Source organism: Netta rufina (assembly GCF_964035555.1).
Source record: "Netta rufina genome assembly, chromosome: 6".
NCBI classification, from domain to species: domain Eukaryota; kingdom Metazoa; phylum Chordata; class Aves; order Anseriformes; family Anatidae; genus Netta; species Netta rufina.
Window position 1 is genome coordinate 10,562,398 of NC_140129.1, and position 17,130 is coordinate 10,579,527.

The 17,130-nt window shown below is 41.5% G+C and overlaps 1 protein-coding gene across 3 annotated transcripts in view; it reads right to left on the minus strand.

The window, feature by feature from the left end:
• Positions 1–17,130, minus strand: part of AGAP1 (ArfGAP with GTPase domain, ankyrin repeat and PH domain 1) — a gene marked incomplete at its 5' end in the record, with an annotated part of 347,082 nt that overhangs the window by 124,610 nt on the left and 205,342 nt on the right. For all 3 annotated transcript variants that reach the window (XM_084288890.1, XM_084288889.1, XM_084288888.1), the window contains 2 exons: positions 332–500; positions 12,931–13,035. In XM_084288890.1, coding sequence (XP_084145016.1) covers positions 332–500; positions 12,931–13,035 — 274 coding nt within the window. The remainder of the gene's footprint in view (positions 1–331; positions 501–12,930; positions 13,036–17,130) is intronic.

Sequence of the window (17,130 nt, forward strand, 5' to 3'; positions counted from 1 at the left end):
CAAACAGCCCTTTCAAATGACACAACTGTTTTTCCAAAGTATTACACTTAACAAGTCAGTAGAAAGGCAGCAACAATTATTCACAAATATTAACTTCTGTGAATTATGTATGCAAGTATAAGGTAACATGGATGTTGAAAGTTACTCAGAAATTCAGAATCTCTTGTGGAGGCCAGATCAGTTATCAGAGAGGGCTTAAAAGTTGCCTATCAGTGGTTACTTGGATTTATAAATTAGTAACAGAAATAATTCCCACCCTAGTGGTACAACTGCTTAAATACATTTGGAAAAGCAGTCCTTCCCTTGTTTGCCAAGCATTAAGTTGTCTTACCTGAATTTGGCGAGATGTGTAAACTGCTCATGTCCTTGGAGAGGCCATTTGTTTTGGGACTGGAAATGGGTGCACAAGCTGACGTAGCTCGGGGTGGCCTCTTTCCAGGAACTTTCACAGTGGTTCTCAGCAAGTCGATTTCTTTCCCATGAACATTCTGCATATAGTCCTGATAAGAAGAAAAAAAACAAACAGCAATATCAAACAGGTAGTTCTGTAAACAATAGAACTAATGACAAAGTTTCATAAGACTTTTTTACGTAAGATTTTTGTCCAACATCTGCCATCATCCACCACAATGTTTTCCCTTTCCTTCCATTTTCTAGGTATTACAGCCCACATTTTTAACAACAAATATTCCCCAAAGTCTTGAGCTCTACTATATCCTCCACCAACAGCTAGGTGGGTAAGGTAAGAGGTAACTCACACCATGGCTGCTTCTGAGCCACATGTACAAATTCAGCAGCTGGCAGGTCCCAAGCAGAACAAGAAGACGAGGCTGACTGTCTCTCATGAGCATGTTTTACTTGCAGCTCCTCTCTATTTCAGTGTTTTATGTATTTATCTGTTTCTCTATAAAATGTGGCTGAAATTGGTTGACAGGCACAAAAGTTACAAAAGTGCACTGCTAAGGTTTCTGAAATTACAACACTGTTTCTTTAGGATGTGATCCTTCCTCCAAAAAAAAAATAATCACAGCAGGGAGAAAATTATGCAAATCATGTCTGATTAGAGTAAACACACTAAAAGCTGGAAGCCAGAAGTGGAAAAGGCTTTTCCTAATTCTTGTTTGGAAAGCACACAAAGGAGAAATAAGCAAATACCATCACTTGTGGAAAGACAATGGCCAACTGACTGGAGCCAAGCCACTGTTTTCTGAGAAATTCAGGAGGAAGTGAGCTGTGCAGTTCTACAAACTGTAAAAAGCTGCTGGAAGAACAGGCTCGTAATTCTGCTTTCCAGCTTCAATGGCATATTCTAAATTGCCTGTGGGCTTCTTGAGATGAAAACAGAAAAGCAAATGAGCATGGGTTTCTTTATCAGAGGACAAATGACAGTTCATTAAGGTGAGACAGCCACTGAATCTGCAATCCTGGGGTACATCAGAAGAGATACTTCCAGTAGAGATGGTGAATGCTAAAGCCGTTAACAAGTTTTCATGTCCTGGTACACACGATTATGGTTACTCACATTCCAGACAATGCAAGTGAAACTGGAACAAATATGAGGACAATCACAAAAAGAAACTACATGTTATGAAAAGAAATGCAGGACAGGTCATGCAATATAGCGAAATGAAAGGCAAACGTTGTATGTCTGAGGATATACGCTACAAGAAAAAAAGCACTTTGTACCAAAGACTGGAAAAAGAAATTGGCATAACTGAGTTAAGCTGGAAACCAAGGGAATGTTAGCCTTGAACAATCTTCTGTGGGAAGAAACTGGGGAAAAAAGTTCTAGCTCCTTTCCAGGTAGGACTCGATCAATTTACAGAAGACTGTGTGAAGCCTGTGCAAGCAAAGACATGTTGACAATGACATTTATTGTAGTTCTCCAAGTGTCCAGGACAAAATTTAGTCAAGCTACAAGGTATTACATAAAAGACTACAAATATTCATTAGGCTGAGTCCAAACCTGCAGCATATGGGCCTCTGTGTACCACTAAAGCATCAACATTACAAGTAAATCTACCTGAATGGACTAAAAGCTCACTCCAAATCTAAACCACTCCTGGCACAATACAGGGAACAATCAACTTTCTCATAAAAACCCTTCCACCTCTGAGAGTGTGTACAACACAAATTATATATTCTGCTCAAAACACATCAAAATCTACTACTTGACTAGTATGTATTTTTTCATAGCTAAGATTAATCTGTGATAAAAAAAAACAAGACCAGAGCTGGCTTTGGTGGGATTTTTTGTTGGTTTTCTTTTTTTTTCCCCCCTCCCCCTGCTGCTTGGGAATTATTAACAGTGAGGAAGGGATGTCTGAACAGTTCCCTGGCTGAGAAAGCAGCCAGAGCTCTGCTTCCAAAAGAAACAAAGGCAATCCATTAATAAAAACTCAATTCACTGGCTGCTAGATAGAAACGAACGAAACAGTTTCATCTATAAATTATCAAGTTGGCATAACTTTCTTGTTCAGTGTCAGTTCTTCCCAAATTAAAATACAATAACCAGAACATAACTGAGCATTTATTGCTTATGGTCTGTAAAACGAGGCTTAATCAGATGGTGACTAAACCTCAGCATGTACTCCTTTTAATAGACACTTTTTATTTAACATACAACAACCAGAGTATTCCATTTAGATTTCATAATGAAGTCTTTATTCCAAATGCTTCAGATGAATAGAGTGCGCATTTTTCCTGCTACCTTGCCAACTTGTGAGATGTGACAGGGTATTATTAAAGCCCTTTTAATTGAGAGTAAAACAGGCTTAGGTGAGCTATAAACAATTCAAGAGAGTAAGTCAATGTTGGCAAACAGGAAATAAATGCACTGTAGCCATACCATTATTATATGAAAGTGCCCGAACAGAACAGATGCCATGTAGGTATTAATGTCAGTTTAAATATTTATAGGGATATATCAAATGTAAACAATAAAGACTCTTTCATTGTGTGCAAGATGCATAGCGGTAATCTCCGCGTTCCCCTGAGAAGCAGGAGAGGAAAGCACCAAGTTTCCAGTCAGCAGAGCATCCAGCCTTGCACATGCTCCTTCAGATCTGCACTCGGGGAATAAAAGTTAAAACTACAAAATAATGTGGCGGCTTCAGAAGTGCGATGTATGGTTTGATCAGATTAGAACAGATGAGGGTCTTGCTGTCATCTGGAATATGCTGTGTTAAAGAGAAGACAGCAAGCCTGATTTTGATATGCAAATGTTACAGATATAACTCCCCTAGATGTTAGTTGTAGAAAATGCTGATCCGAGAAAAAAGGGGAAAAAACCCTTTAACAAGGCATGAGGGTAATTCAAAGCCAAGTACTTTTAAACAGCACTTAACAAGTCCCTAGAGCCTACTCAACAGCGGGCCACCCCAGAAGTGCCATCTTCTGCCCCTCAACAGCTTGAAAAAGTAGTAATTGCAAAGCCATTTGCATTTTTCTTCTCAAGTTGTCCATGTTCATCATTCAGCAATGCAGGAGAAAAAAAAAAAAAAGCAAGCAGCAAAGCTAAGGGAACCCTCCCCAAACGTGTCGATAACAGGATAACCAAGCGCCTGAGTCCCCCGCACCCCTGCTCTTGCACCTTCGCCATCGCTTGTTTTTTACATTTCGCTCCTAATTATGTTGCATCTATTGCCATACACTTAATTAGCTGCATTAATGTGATTTCTTTTCACATAGTCAAGCAATTAAGAGCTATGATTGAGTTTCATTCAATTAGCCTCAACAAACATGCTAATTGATGTCCCAGATGCAAATGAGGTGCAATGAGAGAAACCTGCTAGCAATTGAGAGTTGTGTCGGAGAGACCCACGGCTCTCAGCTCGCCGGCAGAAGCGCAGCTTAACATGGCTGCTTCCTCCTGCGGAGGGGCGAGCCGAGCCATCGGTGCCTCGGTGTCCCCCTCGGTGTCCCACCTGCATCCCTACAGAACAACGGGCAGCGCTGATCCAGGCAGGGCCGGCTCCAGGTCTCGCAGCAGCGCGGTAAGGGGAAAGGCACACGGCGTTTTCCTGCAGCTTGGTAGGCACTCCTGACGCTGAAAACCACGGTTTCTTTATCTGAGGACTGTGAAAGGTCTCCATCTAATCTGCGAGCCTGTGAAATACTACACAGGTAATGGCCTACAGTTATCAGTAACTGGCAACTTAATCTTAGTCAGCTGTGGGGCAATGCTGCTGCTTCCAGTTAAGGCCAGAACGCATCAATCAATCAATAATCCCTAAAAATACCCTCGCTATATTGATTCTCATTGCTTTTCATCCTGAGGTTACTGTTAGTAGTTTGCTCAAATATAGGGCTGCCGAGGTGTTAATTTGACTACTCAAGGCCATTGACCATTATCTATAGGACTAAATAAACTGTTAAAATACCAGCGAAAGTCATAAAAACTACATTGACTGAAGATGACACAAAATATTATTTGACGGCACTACAAAATGAATTGCCTTGAGTAAGAAAGAAATGATGTGCCATGACACAGAATAATGTAAAGTAAAATTACTTTAGTTCTGGTCTTAATACAGCTCTCCGTTTATAGCAGCAGAAATTAATTTAACCAATTCAATGGATAAAAACCTTTCAGCCATCAAAATTGGGCAAATAGGTGTGCTTTCTAAGCAGACGTGCCAAAAATAAAGAGGTATTTTGGGGTTCCCCTTTTGTTTTCAGTGCCAGTGGCCGCAAACAACCTTGCTGCCATGCATTGCAATGGCTTCTGATGGCCCTCAAAGCCAGAGAAGACACTCCACCAAGGGCTGAAACTAGATGATGTGATGCTTCCAGCTAGCTGCTCGCTTTCTCCCAGCAATACCCACTCAAACAACTCTTGTTCCACAGCCACGCTTAACACTGCTGTGGCCCACTGGCCCCTTCCTCCATGAAGCTGGTTCTCAAACTCACAGCATTCAAGTCTACCACAGTTGTCTCAAATCCTTCACTAAATGACATCAGAGCATGCGGCAGCACAGTTCCTCCCCAAAATGATCCTTAACTTACTTCAAATATTTTTTATATATGAATACACACCCACTAGGTGTGTAAGATTATGGATATCAAAAAACGTCATGGAATATGAGGATTTTCAGATGGCTCTAATACAAGAGTCATCCTTGATTAAAAAAACAAAAAAAAGGGTGGGGGAAGTCTCTCTGCTGCCTAGCTTGTATTCCAAAACCACAGCATTTTATTATCAGTGTATTAAGCAAGATAATGCATACATGTGCTGAATTCCTTAATATAGCATTTATCAACTAGTACTTTAAAGACTGACCCTTTTGGACTGAAATGCTTTGGACCTTACTCTTGTGCTGGGATTGCAGTGAGGAGGCCAATGCTGCAAGCTGGTCTTGGCCAAGACACCTCACCAAGACGACAGCAGGATCAGCTGTAGAAGACAGTACTTAGGAGCTCTTCTGGTTGGGCTTGGATGGCAAATGGAGCTGTCCTGCAGAGAAACCCCTTTTGCTGGAGTTGCATCTTTTGCTCCAAGTTTGCACCCAAACCTCTCATCTCAGGATTGCCATGTGCCATTACATTAACATTTAAAAGAAACATTTTCTCCCTCCTCTCCCATACATTTCTTCTACCACGTACTTGTCCCACTACCACCCTTTTCCAGTGCACACTGTGCAAAACGAGACAGCTCCCTGCCCCCCTTGGAACATGGCCTTTCCATGTATCTAATAATACCTAAGTAAGAATATGACACTTTTTTCTCATTTTGAGTTATTAAAACATCTCAGAACAAGCCTGTTTTCCCAATGCTAGGTAGAGGTCCAGGCCCAGCACAGACAGCTAAATACTCCTTCCCAGACCTGCCACTAAGAAAACACCTTTATTTTGTGCCATTCTGATGAGATGCTGTTTCCTGATCAGAAGTAAAAATAAAACAAAGACACGTGCTTACAGAAAAGAAAGTTCATGGTTGCATCTCTGGATGGCATTTGAAAGTCTGAGGGTAGCACGTGTTTTGAACACGATTCCCCTTTTGGAGCTGACGGTGGCGACCCGCACAGCCTTTGTTCAGCACCAAGTGCCTGGAAAAGCAAAGCCCCGGCCCCTTCCCTCCCAGGCAGAGCAAACCCCAAACTCCAGGCAGGCTGGGATCGGCTGAAGCCTTTACTTTTGTGCGTGTACACGGCAGTCAGACGTTTTTATTGCAAAACGCTGTCTGGAAAAGATGCAAAACAAAATTGCTAAACTGCAAAAAGAAGAAAAGGGAGGGGGGGGGAAACAAAAGGCCCCCTTCCCTTTGCTTATTGAGTTCAAAGGCATAACATGCAGCACCCTGCAGCAAATGGGAAGCTACACTAATTTTAAAGCCATAAAATGCTATAAAGTGCCCTGCGGGGCAGGACTACACTGAAGCTAGTTGCACCTAAATAAGACATGGTTCATTTACTTCGCAGCTTAGCCTAATGTAATCATCAGCGGATTTCTAGCCTAGAGTTGTAACAGGCAAATAGCCGATACTGCGGAGGCGACACTCCCAGCCATTGAGGGGCCTCCGCTAGATTGCTGTTGATTAGAAAATTTTTCAGTTTTGACAAGCACTTAATGAACATAAATCGCTCCTTGATTGGTTTCCATTTGGGGCCACAGGCACACCTAAGAAGAAAGAAAAGTCTCCAACTCCTCTCCCCACCTTCTTCCCTGCACGGACCTTGGCAAGAAACCTACGATCAGGTTATGAGCCACAGTGGAATATATTCATCAAGTTTTCCTGTTAATGTAGCCATCCTCTCCTCTTGCATATAAACATGGGCATAATATCACTCAGCTTCATAATATATAGTTAAGCTTAAGAAAAACAACGAAATGCCATTTTCTGAGGAGACCATGGGAATGAAAATGCGTTCTGGAAGACGCTGATCACCCTAAAGCACTCTGTCCTGACAAAAAGGAGGTCATCTTGAATCTGCTTTATTCAAATCGGGAATAAAGAACATTAAATTTCAGTAATAAAAAGCATTGACTATGTCTATACCACAATATTAATCAGTCCAATCAGTGTTCCAGTGGTGGTGGCAACAGTTTCAACACAAAAGCAGTTTCAAAAAATTACGTTTTTTTTAAATGGATCACTCATTTTCATGAAATGTTAAGACAACTCTGTCTGCACTTCACTTCTCATTCAGACTTTGTAACAAGAACTGCTGTAAAAGACAAATTTGAGTTTTACCATCGTGAGTAATTTATGAGGCATTTATATCCACAGCAGTTAGCTCTGCTGGACAGGAAGCTCTAATTTTATAAAACCCTGTGATTAATTAATAGCTTGGCTTTTGTCATTAATTTGCAACTCATTCAGATACCAAAAAAATCTTCTCTGCCTTTTTTTTTTTTTTGGAGGGGGGGCACAACAATGAAATATATGCTTGCTGCTCCTTACTATGTACTGCAAGTTTGCACAGCTCTGCAAGTAGCAGTACTGCATTTGCTACAATAGCCTACACTAATGATGTGATAAATCTTGTCATACCCTCTGAAATGAATGGACTTGAAACAAAAAATGCTTCACATTCTCCTTGTTTGTGCATTTACTGACCTGTGAATATCTGTAACAAGTCACAGAAGTGATTATAAGAAGTTGCTGTGAATAATCAGTCTTCCTCTCCTTCAACACAGACAGCGATTATGTATTTTAGGAGTATTTCAGAGTGTCGCTTGCTGACCATCAGTAACTACAGTTTTATTTTTCACTGAGCAGAACAGGTGCAATGGCACTTTCAAGCAAGACTATTTTTAGTTTGAAAGGACACAAAGCCAGGGGGGTCAAAATAATTTGCCTTGACAGCTATCCCAAATTATAGGTCTCACTTAAGGACTGCAAACACATTTTAGATTGTATTTTTTTCCCATCTATTTTTAAAAGTTTTCTCCCAAACTGAACTTCACTCCATTACCTTTTTAAGATAATTAAGCAGTTTGGCAGGAAGATATAGAGTGAGTGATTGACCTCTAAGAGGTAGAGGTATGCCACTTTATAAAAGCCATAGGTGGATCTCTGTCAGGCCTTTTGCTTCTCAAAGCATTGTGGATGATATATTTTTTGTTGGGTATCTTAAAAAATAAATTTACAGCAGCATGAGTGGCTCCCACTTTTCCCATAAAGGTCAATTATCCTCTAGTTATTACTAGCAGCAACGTAAATACGCAACATACCAAGTCAGAATTAAGAAAGGCAAGCCCTGAGAAATTCACATCTCTAATGGTAGAAAGGAGCACGTTGCTCTGAGCACAGCTTTGATGAAAACACTTCCAGAAAGACTGCCAGCTGTGGTGAGGGGGAAAATGTGGCATCAACTCATCAACTGTAACAAGCAATCGTTATACACTTATTTTGTAACTGTTCCTATCATTCTGTTTTTCTATCTCAACCAGTGTTTTAGGCATACTAATGGATACCATAACTGTAGTAAAATCTTAAGTATGACATGCGTCTAACAGATTTGTCCTCCTCACCCCTCAAACTATATCCCCATTTCTGCTCTGCAGGATTTGCTTTGATCACTGCTCTTTCCATATGGTAGAGCTGCACGTGACGTGAAAAAACAACACATACGTATCATTTTGTGAGTTCGAGTACTTACTTAGGCCTGACTTGGGGATTACTTGTGCATAGCTAGCCAACGTCCAGCTTTACATTCCTTTGAAGCAAAACCACATCGAAAAGCCTGAGAAAACCACATGGATCAGCAACACTACAAGATACCTACTTACGAGGTCTTTTCAGATGCCTTCCATTGCTCACAAAGCGTGTTCTTCCTGGAGGAAACAGCCAGTCCCCCACCCCAAGGCTCTGAGGAACTCAGCAGGCACAAGAACTGGGTCTGTTTTGTATCATCGTCTAAGACGGGTCTTCGTAGCATATTGTTGAAGCCCTTGTGCCAAGTGAAGCCTAGTATTGGATCTGACTCTTTGCCAGGCTGAAATTTCGTTTATTTAGTTGAAGTACGGTCACTTTATTTGAACATAAACCATTGCTAATGCTTGATTTGCATTTGCTTACATGGGTTGCTCACCCATTAAGAGTTTTGAAACTGGCTGCTGTCAAATTAATTGAGCAGAATTACACGTGTGAATTCACATACTTCTCACGGAGGTAAGGGACAGGTTCATGCCCCCGACCACTGCTACAATCCTACACTCTTTAGCACAGGTTATCAAACCAGATCAGTGATGATGGGAGCAAGGTTTAACAGCAGCATTGTGGCAATACAGATGTCAGCGAGCAAAAGTAAACCTTGCTATGAAGGTACGTGGTATTTACATAGCATGCATGTCCTAGATGGGTTTTAAGTGATAGGCATCAGACTTTCCTTCTCATGTATTTAAGAGGCTGTTCTTTTTCCCTGTAAGTTGCCATGGTGCTGTGCTTTTATTTGAAAACAAGTCTAGAATAGATTAAACATAAAAGGGAAGAAAAAAAAATCCTTCCCAAAAATAGCTGTTTTCAGCTTTTTAAAATTTATCACTCCATCCATAAATGAGGGGCAGCAATGATGATGAGGATGCAACAGCAGAGAATGGACATCCACAGCTAAAACTTTGTCATCTACTGACCTGTGGCATGACGGCAACAGCCTGGAAGACAGACAGTGGTGAAACACCATCTATTCATCAGGATAAGGCTTAGATAAAGAAGCTGCACGTAGCACTGCCCAGCAGGTGTCCCAGTGAATACATTTCAGGAGCCCTTACACATGGCATTCTGCCATTAAAAGCCAGGAGATGCCGAGACAAATTCCCATGGGTGCCTTTGGGTAGGCTGACACTGAATTTGTCGGCCAGAATTTTAGTCATCCACTCAATGGCTACACTCCACAAGTGTATGATGAATAGGTAGCTATGGTGAACTTTGAAGCCTGCGGGTCAAAGTTCTCTCTCATTATCCCCACCATTTTCTATTGGTACAGCTCCTCAGCATCCCAAGGGAAGGGAAGGTTTGAGGCTCTTGAAAAAACCTGACATGACCAAGTCAGAAAACAGTAGGGTGCTTATGTACATGTATTTTCTTTCCCCATTCTTCTCTTCCCCCACTTTCTTAAGAAGAAGGAATACGAATTTAGCTATTGTGTAAAATGTCAACCTGGTGGCATCTGTAGTTACTTATTTAGCTGGCACAATGCAGCAGTCATTTCAGCACACTACCCTGCCAAACAGGCCTGACCCTTCCAGGGATACCTCCTCTGCAAGTATGATACTAATTTGATTTTCACTCACCACCCCAAAATCTTTCATTTTGTAGGCAATCCTTTATTCAGCAAGGACAACAGTACTGATTTCTGTGACACTGATGCATTCACTATATTAAAAAACACCTTCTTCACGTCTGACATGCTGCTGAACACATCTGACAGCAGAGACAACCGATCCGCTTTTGGCCAGATCTCAAGCACCAGTTAATACAGTGCCCGCTAACAACCATCACGTATTTAAAAAGCTTCTTCCAAAGCAAGAAATCAACAAAATTGGATGTTCTGACCCAAACCACAAACCGGAAGGACCAAGCTACCTTCTGAATTGGGTTTCTTCCTGCCACCACTAGAGGCCAGCCCACCGCGCGCTTCACAGAACTGCAACTGCAAAGCATGGAGTAACCCAAATTACCTGCGGATTCGAAATAACCCAAGTCTAAGTGAAAAATGCATGTATGGTAATTGACGGATGTACAGCCGCCTGATGCATAAAGAACGCTCTGCAGGGTATATTAACAACAGCTAACTGACAATAAATAGTTTATTGACAGTACCGAACTGCACTGCTCAAGTAGTGCAGCGGCTCTTGGAAGGCTAAAATCAATAGAAATAAAACATTAAGCCAGCATCATTTATAACATAAATCACATCACAGAAAGATTTTAACATGAATGAACATAAGCCTACATATTCCTAGAAAGTGGATTTGGTGAAGGCGTCTCAAGAAGCCTGAGAACAAGTACTAGGCTTTGCCCAGTAGCTTCTTGGCAGCTAGGAGCCGAGCGTGGTCCCTCACCACGATCTACCAGAACACAGCCAAGGGAGAAGTAGTAAGTTACAAACCTCTCTCATCTATGAAAGGAGGTCTGAGCAAATGAAGTACATGGACGTGTACCTTTTCTTGGGAGTGGGGGGGCACGGTGGGGGATAGAGGGAAACAATTACAGGCTAGTAATTACTTCTTCTTTAAATGGATTCTCTCTAATCTCCAATGGATTTACCTCTAATCTCAAAGTAATTACCTCTAATCTCAATGGATTCTCACTCTGGGGAAGACTAAGCAGCTCCAGGGAAGCCGAGAGAGAAGTATTCTATTGTCTGCAAAGAGCGATGAAAAACTAACATATGTGCACAGAAACCGTCAGGAACAATAGAGCACTTGCACAGCGAGGACGGGACCGGGGCGCACACAGCGGCAGCCTGCCTCCTCTCCCTCGCTGACCCCGAGTGGCCGTCGCAGCCCAAACCCACAGGGGCTGCCTCAAAGGCACGCGTGTCCGTGCTCCCCTTCTGCCAGCCACGCTGAGGCACAAGTTGGGTGTTTCAGGACTACCTCTCGGCAGAGTTCCCCCCACACTGGAGACTAAAAGAACGGCCAAAGTGGCCAGTTCCACAAAAGGGAAAAATGAAAAACTGGACAGTCACTTCCTCCAGACGGTACAGGTAAGAGGGACGAGATTTCTGATGGAAAGCAGCAATTACTTGAAGCTAGTTGCCATGTAATTTTTAAGAAATACAGAAGTAATCATGAGAAATAATAGCACAGCATGGTTATGGCAGGAAGCAAGACTATTTAGTCTCGTGACAAGCCAGAGAAAATGCCAATGTTCAGCAGACAGGAAGAGCAAGTTGGTGCAAGCACAGCATCAACGCAGCCATGCTCCTGAGACATCACCCGCTGAAAGCAGAAGCTTTCTGCCAGATCTACATAGAGGTCTGTAAGACCCAGAGCACATCTACAGAAATACATCTATTTAAAACCTTTGTTTTTACCCTTTAATGAAAACTTTTCCCTGGAGCTCACAATGACAGCAGTAGGCGTCAAATGGCCCTAAAACGTTACAACTGGTCACCCTCTAATTTCAGAATACGATGGTAAAGCTTAAGACATGAGACAATCCTAAAGATATTGGTGAGGGTCATACTATGTTTTCTGTATTTCACTCTTGCTTGTACTACAGAGCAAGTGAAGGAGCTTGGAATTCGCTGGGAATTACAAAACCTTGACTCTCTATATAGGTTCTGTTCTTTGAATTGCTCTGACATGGCACAAGTTCTGACAACTCTCACCTTTACTCCTGCTGGCCTGTCTGGGACTGATGGGATGGGCCAGTTTTGAGTCTCAGACCTGTGCTCCTTCCACTCCCAAAACCAAACCCAGGGACTGTTACACATACTGAGAAGGACTGACAGGGTCCTTGGGCAGACAATGACAGACATCTTAACATAAATACATTTTACAGCACGTGTTTTAATAGAAATGTCGTTTCCAAAACGCTGTTCAGAATTATTTTCTGATTAAACCATAGCCACTGCACACTGACAAATACCAGAAAACTTTCTCATTCCTTACTACATCTATGAAGTTGTACTGTGCTATAATTTTCCTTTTACAATGCCTTGGTTCTTTTTTAATGGACAGCAAGTCCATAAAAGCATCAGTACAAACTGAAGGCTTAAACTCTTTCAGCCGCCTCTTGAAATCCAAGGGTACCCCTACTCCAAGGTGTTCAGAGGAACCTGACTGTAGACACACTGTTTCACTCTGGAGCTATATTTCCAATTATGCCTTTTTGAAGGGAAAGAGAAGGGAATGAAGAGAGAGAGAAAGAAGTTCCCCCACCAACATGGGCTCACCAAAAACATTCCCAGATGAGCTTGCTAACACTACTTTATAAGGGCTTGGTGGTTGCTGAATGCAGAGAGCACGTGCACTTACATGTAAACTAGGATGATAGGTCAGTACACCATTGTCGCACAACGTCACGTATTTCTTCTTCCATTCTTTATTCAATGACTTGCCACTTCGCTTTAGCAGCATACCCTGTTAGAGAACAGAAGAAAAAAGATTAAGCATTATTTTGCCAATGCACACCTATTTAAGGCACAGAAAAGGACTAAATATAATTTGAGATATGTTTTCTCCTACAAATTCCTCATTTTCATATTTTTCCCATAATACATTTTTCTCCATCATAAGCTTTAGTGCTAGCAATTTAGAAGCAAAAGCTCTAAGCACAGCTTTTATATAGCAAGTCATGTAAACAGAAAAGACTGTGTAATGTCAGCTTTGTCCAACAGGTAGAGAAAATCATTTTGCATTCAACTTCATTCCTCCGGAAAGCACATTTTAACATGTCACAGAGTAGGCTACCTCTGCACACACAGAGCTGATAAAGACAACACACTTGGCATGCACTTCCTTGCACTCTGAAATAAATGATGAATCTCAGGGTGCGTGAGGGTCATACTATATGGCTCGTGCTCCTTTTAGCACGTACCTGCGGGTTCCTTTGTTGTTCAGTCTTGGCCTCCCACAAACAGGGAATGGTGCTCATTTATGTTTCCATTCCTGTTTTCAGTAAGGTGACACTACAATGGAAATTCTCCTAACTACTCATTCCAAACAAAAAGAGATGACACTAATGCCAGGCAAGAGCAGCAAAATGGTAACAGGCCAAGTACAGAGCTTTTCCAATAACTTCTGGATAACCGGAGGAAAAAGGTATAGTCAATAAGGAAAGGAGATGGGCGAGATGAGTCACTTTTCCATAAATCATAGTCAATCTACACATCAGTGATGAATTTCAACAATCAATAATTGAGATTAAAAGTCATCATTGTGTTTAAATGGCCAAGGACTACTAGCACATACCAACCTGCTTTCTCAGCATAACAAGAGAAATTCACTTTGAAAAGCAGAATGTAACCTCTTGTACCACAGATTGATAGTAAATCAAACAATGCTTTAGCGTTGTTCTTCCCAAGGAAGTGTTCATTTCCAAAGCCAAGTCAGAAGGCAGTTCCCTGATGAATTCACACAGTAATCTGATTACTGGAAGTTGTAGCCTCTCCACCAGGACATTTCAGCACACACAATACTGCCACAGGTAGCAGTTTCACAGGTTAAGTTTGGAAAAAGCATTCACTTCTGTTAATTTCAATAAATCATCATTGGGAATCTAAACTAATACAAGTTTCGGTTTTCTTATCCCCATAAACAGTCTTCCCATTCTGATGGAATTTAAAGAAAAAAACGGAAAAAACATCACCAAGGAGGCAGAACATAAAGCGATGCACCATTAAGCATGGTGCTTCCAAATATTTCAAGATGTTTTTGTTAAAGCAGTCACGTTTTGTGAGCAAGTTGTGCTATCTGCCTTCCCATTAAACCTGCAGCTTATAAAATGGTCCATTTCCAGACCAAATCCCAAGACCAAAATGGAGCAGGGGTAGGTCTATGCCACTGCACAACGAGAACTCTTTCAGAGCTATATGTATTTTTTCCTCCCTCGGTTCCCGATGGGAAAAGTTTCAGCTGAAGACCCTTGCCACAATCCACAGGAACTAACAACTCTCCTTCTGCAGCCACAGAGGTGATCCCTACGGAAAATCAAAGTTCACAACCGCCTGTTCCTGGACACACTCTTGGAATAAAACTTCAATGAGCAACCCTTCACAATTCAAAGCCATCGGTGGACGGGACTGTAAATAAGAGCTCATGTCGGAGGACTGAATTACAAACTAGTGCAAACCCCTAACTTTCTGACCATCTGGGGGTCACGTTTCTTTTTTTGTGCTGTTCTTTGCTACACTTAGGCGGCTCACCCTCAAACTTTTACAAAACAGAATGGGGCTTCTGAAAGGGCTTCTTACAAAAGCTTCTTGTGAGCGTGAGTTACACATCCCAATTACTGTCTTCTAGTGGTTAGAAACGTTGTTTTCTTCCATTAAAAATGAAAGCTTATTCCAGCCTTTGACTTGTATGTTTGTCTATAGTAGGTGATCTGTCACTTCACCTTTCCAATCTTTCATACCTCACCTATAGCACATTCGCTCACATGTAGGGGGACCCAATTTCAGTTATCACTATGCTATGTGGATCAAAAATTACTCTCCTAAAGCTGTTTCCCTGCACTGGTTCTGATGTGTTTGTTCTTCAGACCTTTTAATGGGAAGAAAGCCATAAGGATCACAACTGTGTTTTTTTTTTTTCCTTGTCTTTTTTCTGAAGTCTTGAAGAAAGTAGAAATACATTTCACACCTTTTTACCCATCCCGTTGCTATACAGAAAATATACCTCTATTACGTAATTTTCAGTTCTTGCCAATTATAAACTCAATAAATAGTAAAACTTCCAAGTTTAATGATTTTTACTACAGATGTTTTGTTAGTATCTAGGTATGAATTATAGCTCTAAATGAAGGAATTAAAAACGGGGCTTCACCTTGCTTTTCAAGTGCAATTCTGTGCTTTCATGTAAAAAATTACTCATTATCAAATATGTATCACTCACCTATTTGGCTCTAACTAACAAATCAGACTTCCCAATCCATTTTTTTTAAGGCACTACCTACCACGCATAAAGAATAGATTTTTTGTTTTATGTGAGAATTAAAAATATCTTCCCGTATCTGTGGAGAAAGCTGCTCTGAATACAAGGAGCTAACAAAGTGTTATGAAGCAGAGAAGCACATAAGCCACACTTTTTTTTCCCCCCAAGGCCAGAGTTCGCCACTTTGTCTGTGATAATTATATAGAATGGTCTGGAGAAATGCTCTTAGTATCGGAGTTTAGATCCGCTATAAATGCACTTTAACATTAACTAAACTTAAAAAATAGATATATAAATAAATGGCCCAGATATGACAAGAAATGTTACTTAAAAAAAAAAAAAAGAAAAGAAAAAGAAAGGCCTTCACTTTGGTCACATTACGCCTACCTTTAAGGCACATCAGATGCTCTGCCTGGGAAATGAGCCCTGAGGTGCCCATGAGGCAGCAGGCAGACAGCTCGCCATGCCTCAATGCAGCCCCAGCCATGCAGTAAGGGACTAAGTAAGCCAACCCCAAGATCAAAATGTTATTTTTATTTTTTTTAATAATCTCTGCCCCAAATTATTATTAATCGGATAACATTGTTTCTCCTAATTTGCATGAAGCCTTCTGTTACGTTCTTCCATCTGCAGTGAGCGCAGCTGACCTGCGCCTCGAGATTCAACACTACGGATGTAACGCCTCCGATTTGCTCATAAACAGAAGAATTTAACACTTCGAATTAATTTTTTTACCACCTTCCCTCCAACACTGCAATTCTGCATCTAACGGAGGACCACTTCTTCGAGCAGACAGCGCAGCTGTACTTTTAATGAGTTACAAGAAAAACGCTCAAGCAGAGCGCACAAACTTCTCTTCTCGCCTCTTGCCCAACCATCGGCGTTGCCGTACAAAGAAAACAGAGGAATGAATTGTCTGTATGTACAGCAATCTCTTTATTAGTAATGTGTATGCTACGTCTAGTCCCAGGAGGTCATTGCAAGCCAAAAGCAATGTTAAGTGTACAAGCTTTAAATAACTTACAAAGTTAATGTAATGAATGTAAGTGTTATCTGAAATCCATCACTCAGTGGCTTGCTGTAGCCTCAAGCTGTGATAAAACACCACTCATAAATTTATATTAAAACTCTGTTCAATAGCAATTATTTACCAACAAAGATTTATTGATTGCATTTGCTGTTAGAGACTGGGGCCCTAACTGAGTCAATCAGCTTATGTTGTTGAGCTTCAGGGCACCAGGAGAAGTTACAGACTGCCATCAGGCTCTGCAGCCCGATCATTATTGCGAGAGTACAAGCAGCTAATGAAAGGCCTCCAGCGCGGGATCGATCGGGCTGACGGGAAGAGACCACTGGCCAAGGGACCACTGTGCATAATGCGCCCACTTCATCTGAATACGCGGCAATCAGCTCAACCTCGGCGCTCCAGACGCCCTCCCGTGAGCTGCAAACCTTGCTTACAAATGAAGACGAATGGCGAAGCAATTACGGATTTGTTTTATGGAAATACTTCAGGTTTTAAGCAGCAAATTACCAGCATTTAAAAGAGCGACCTCCTGAAGTTGTTTAATATTGCATCAAAGC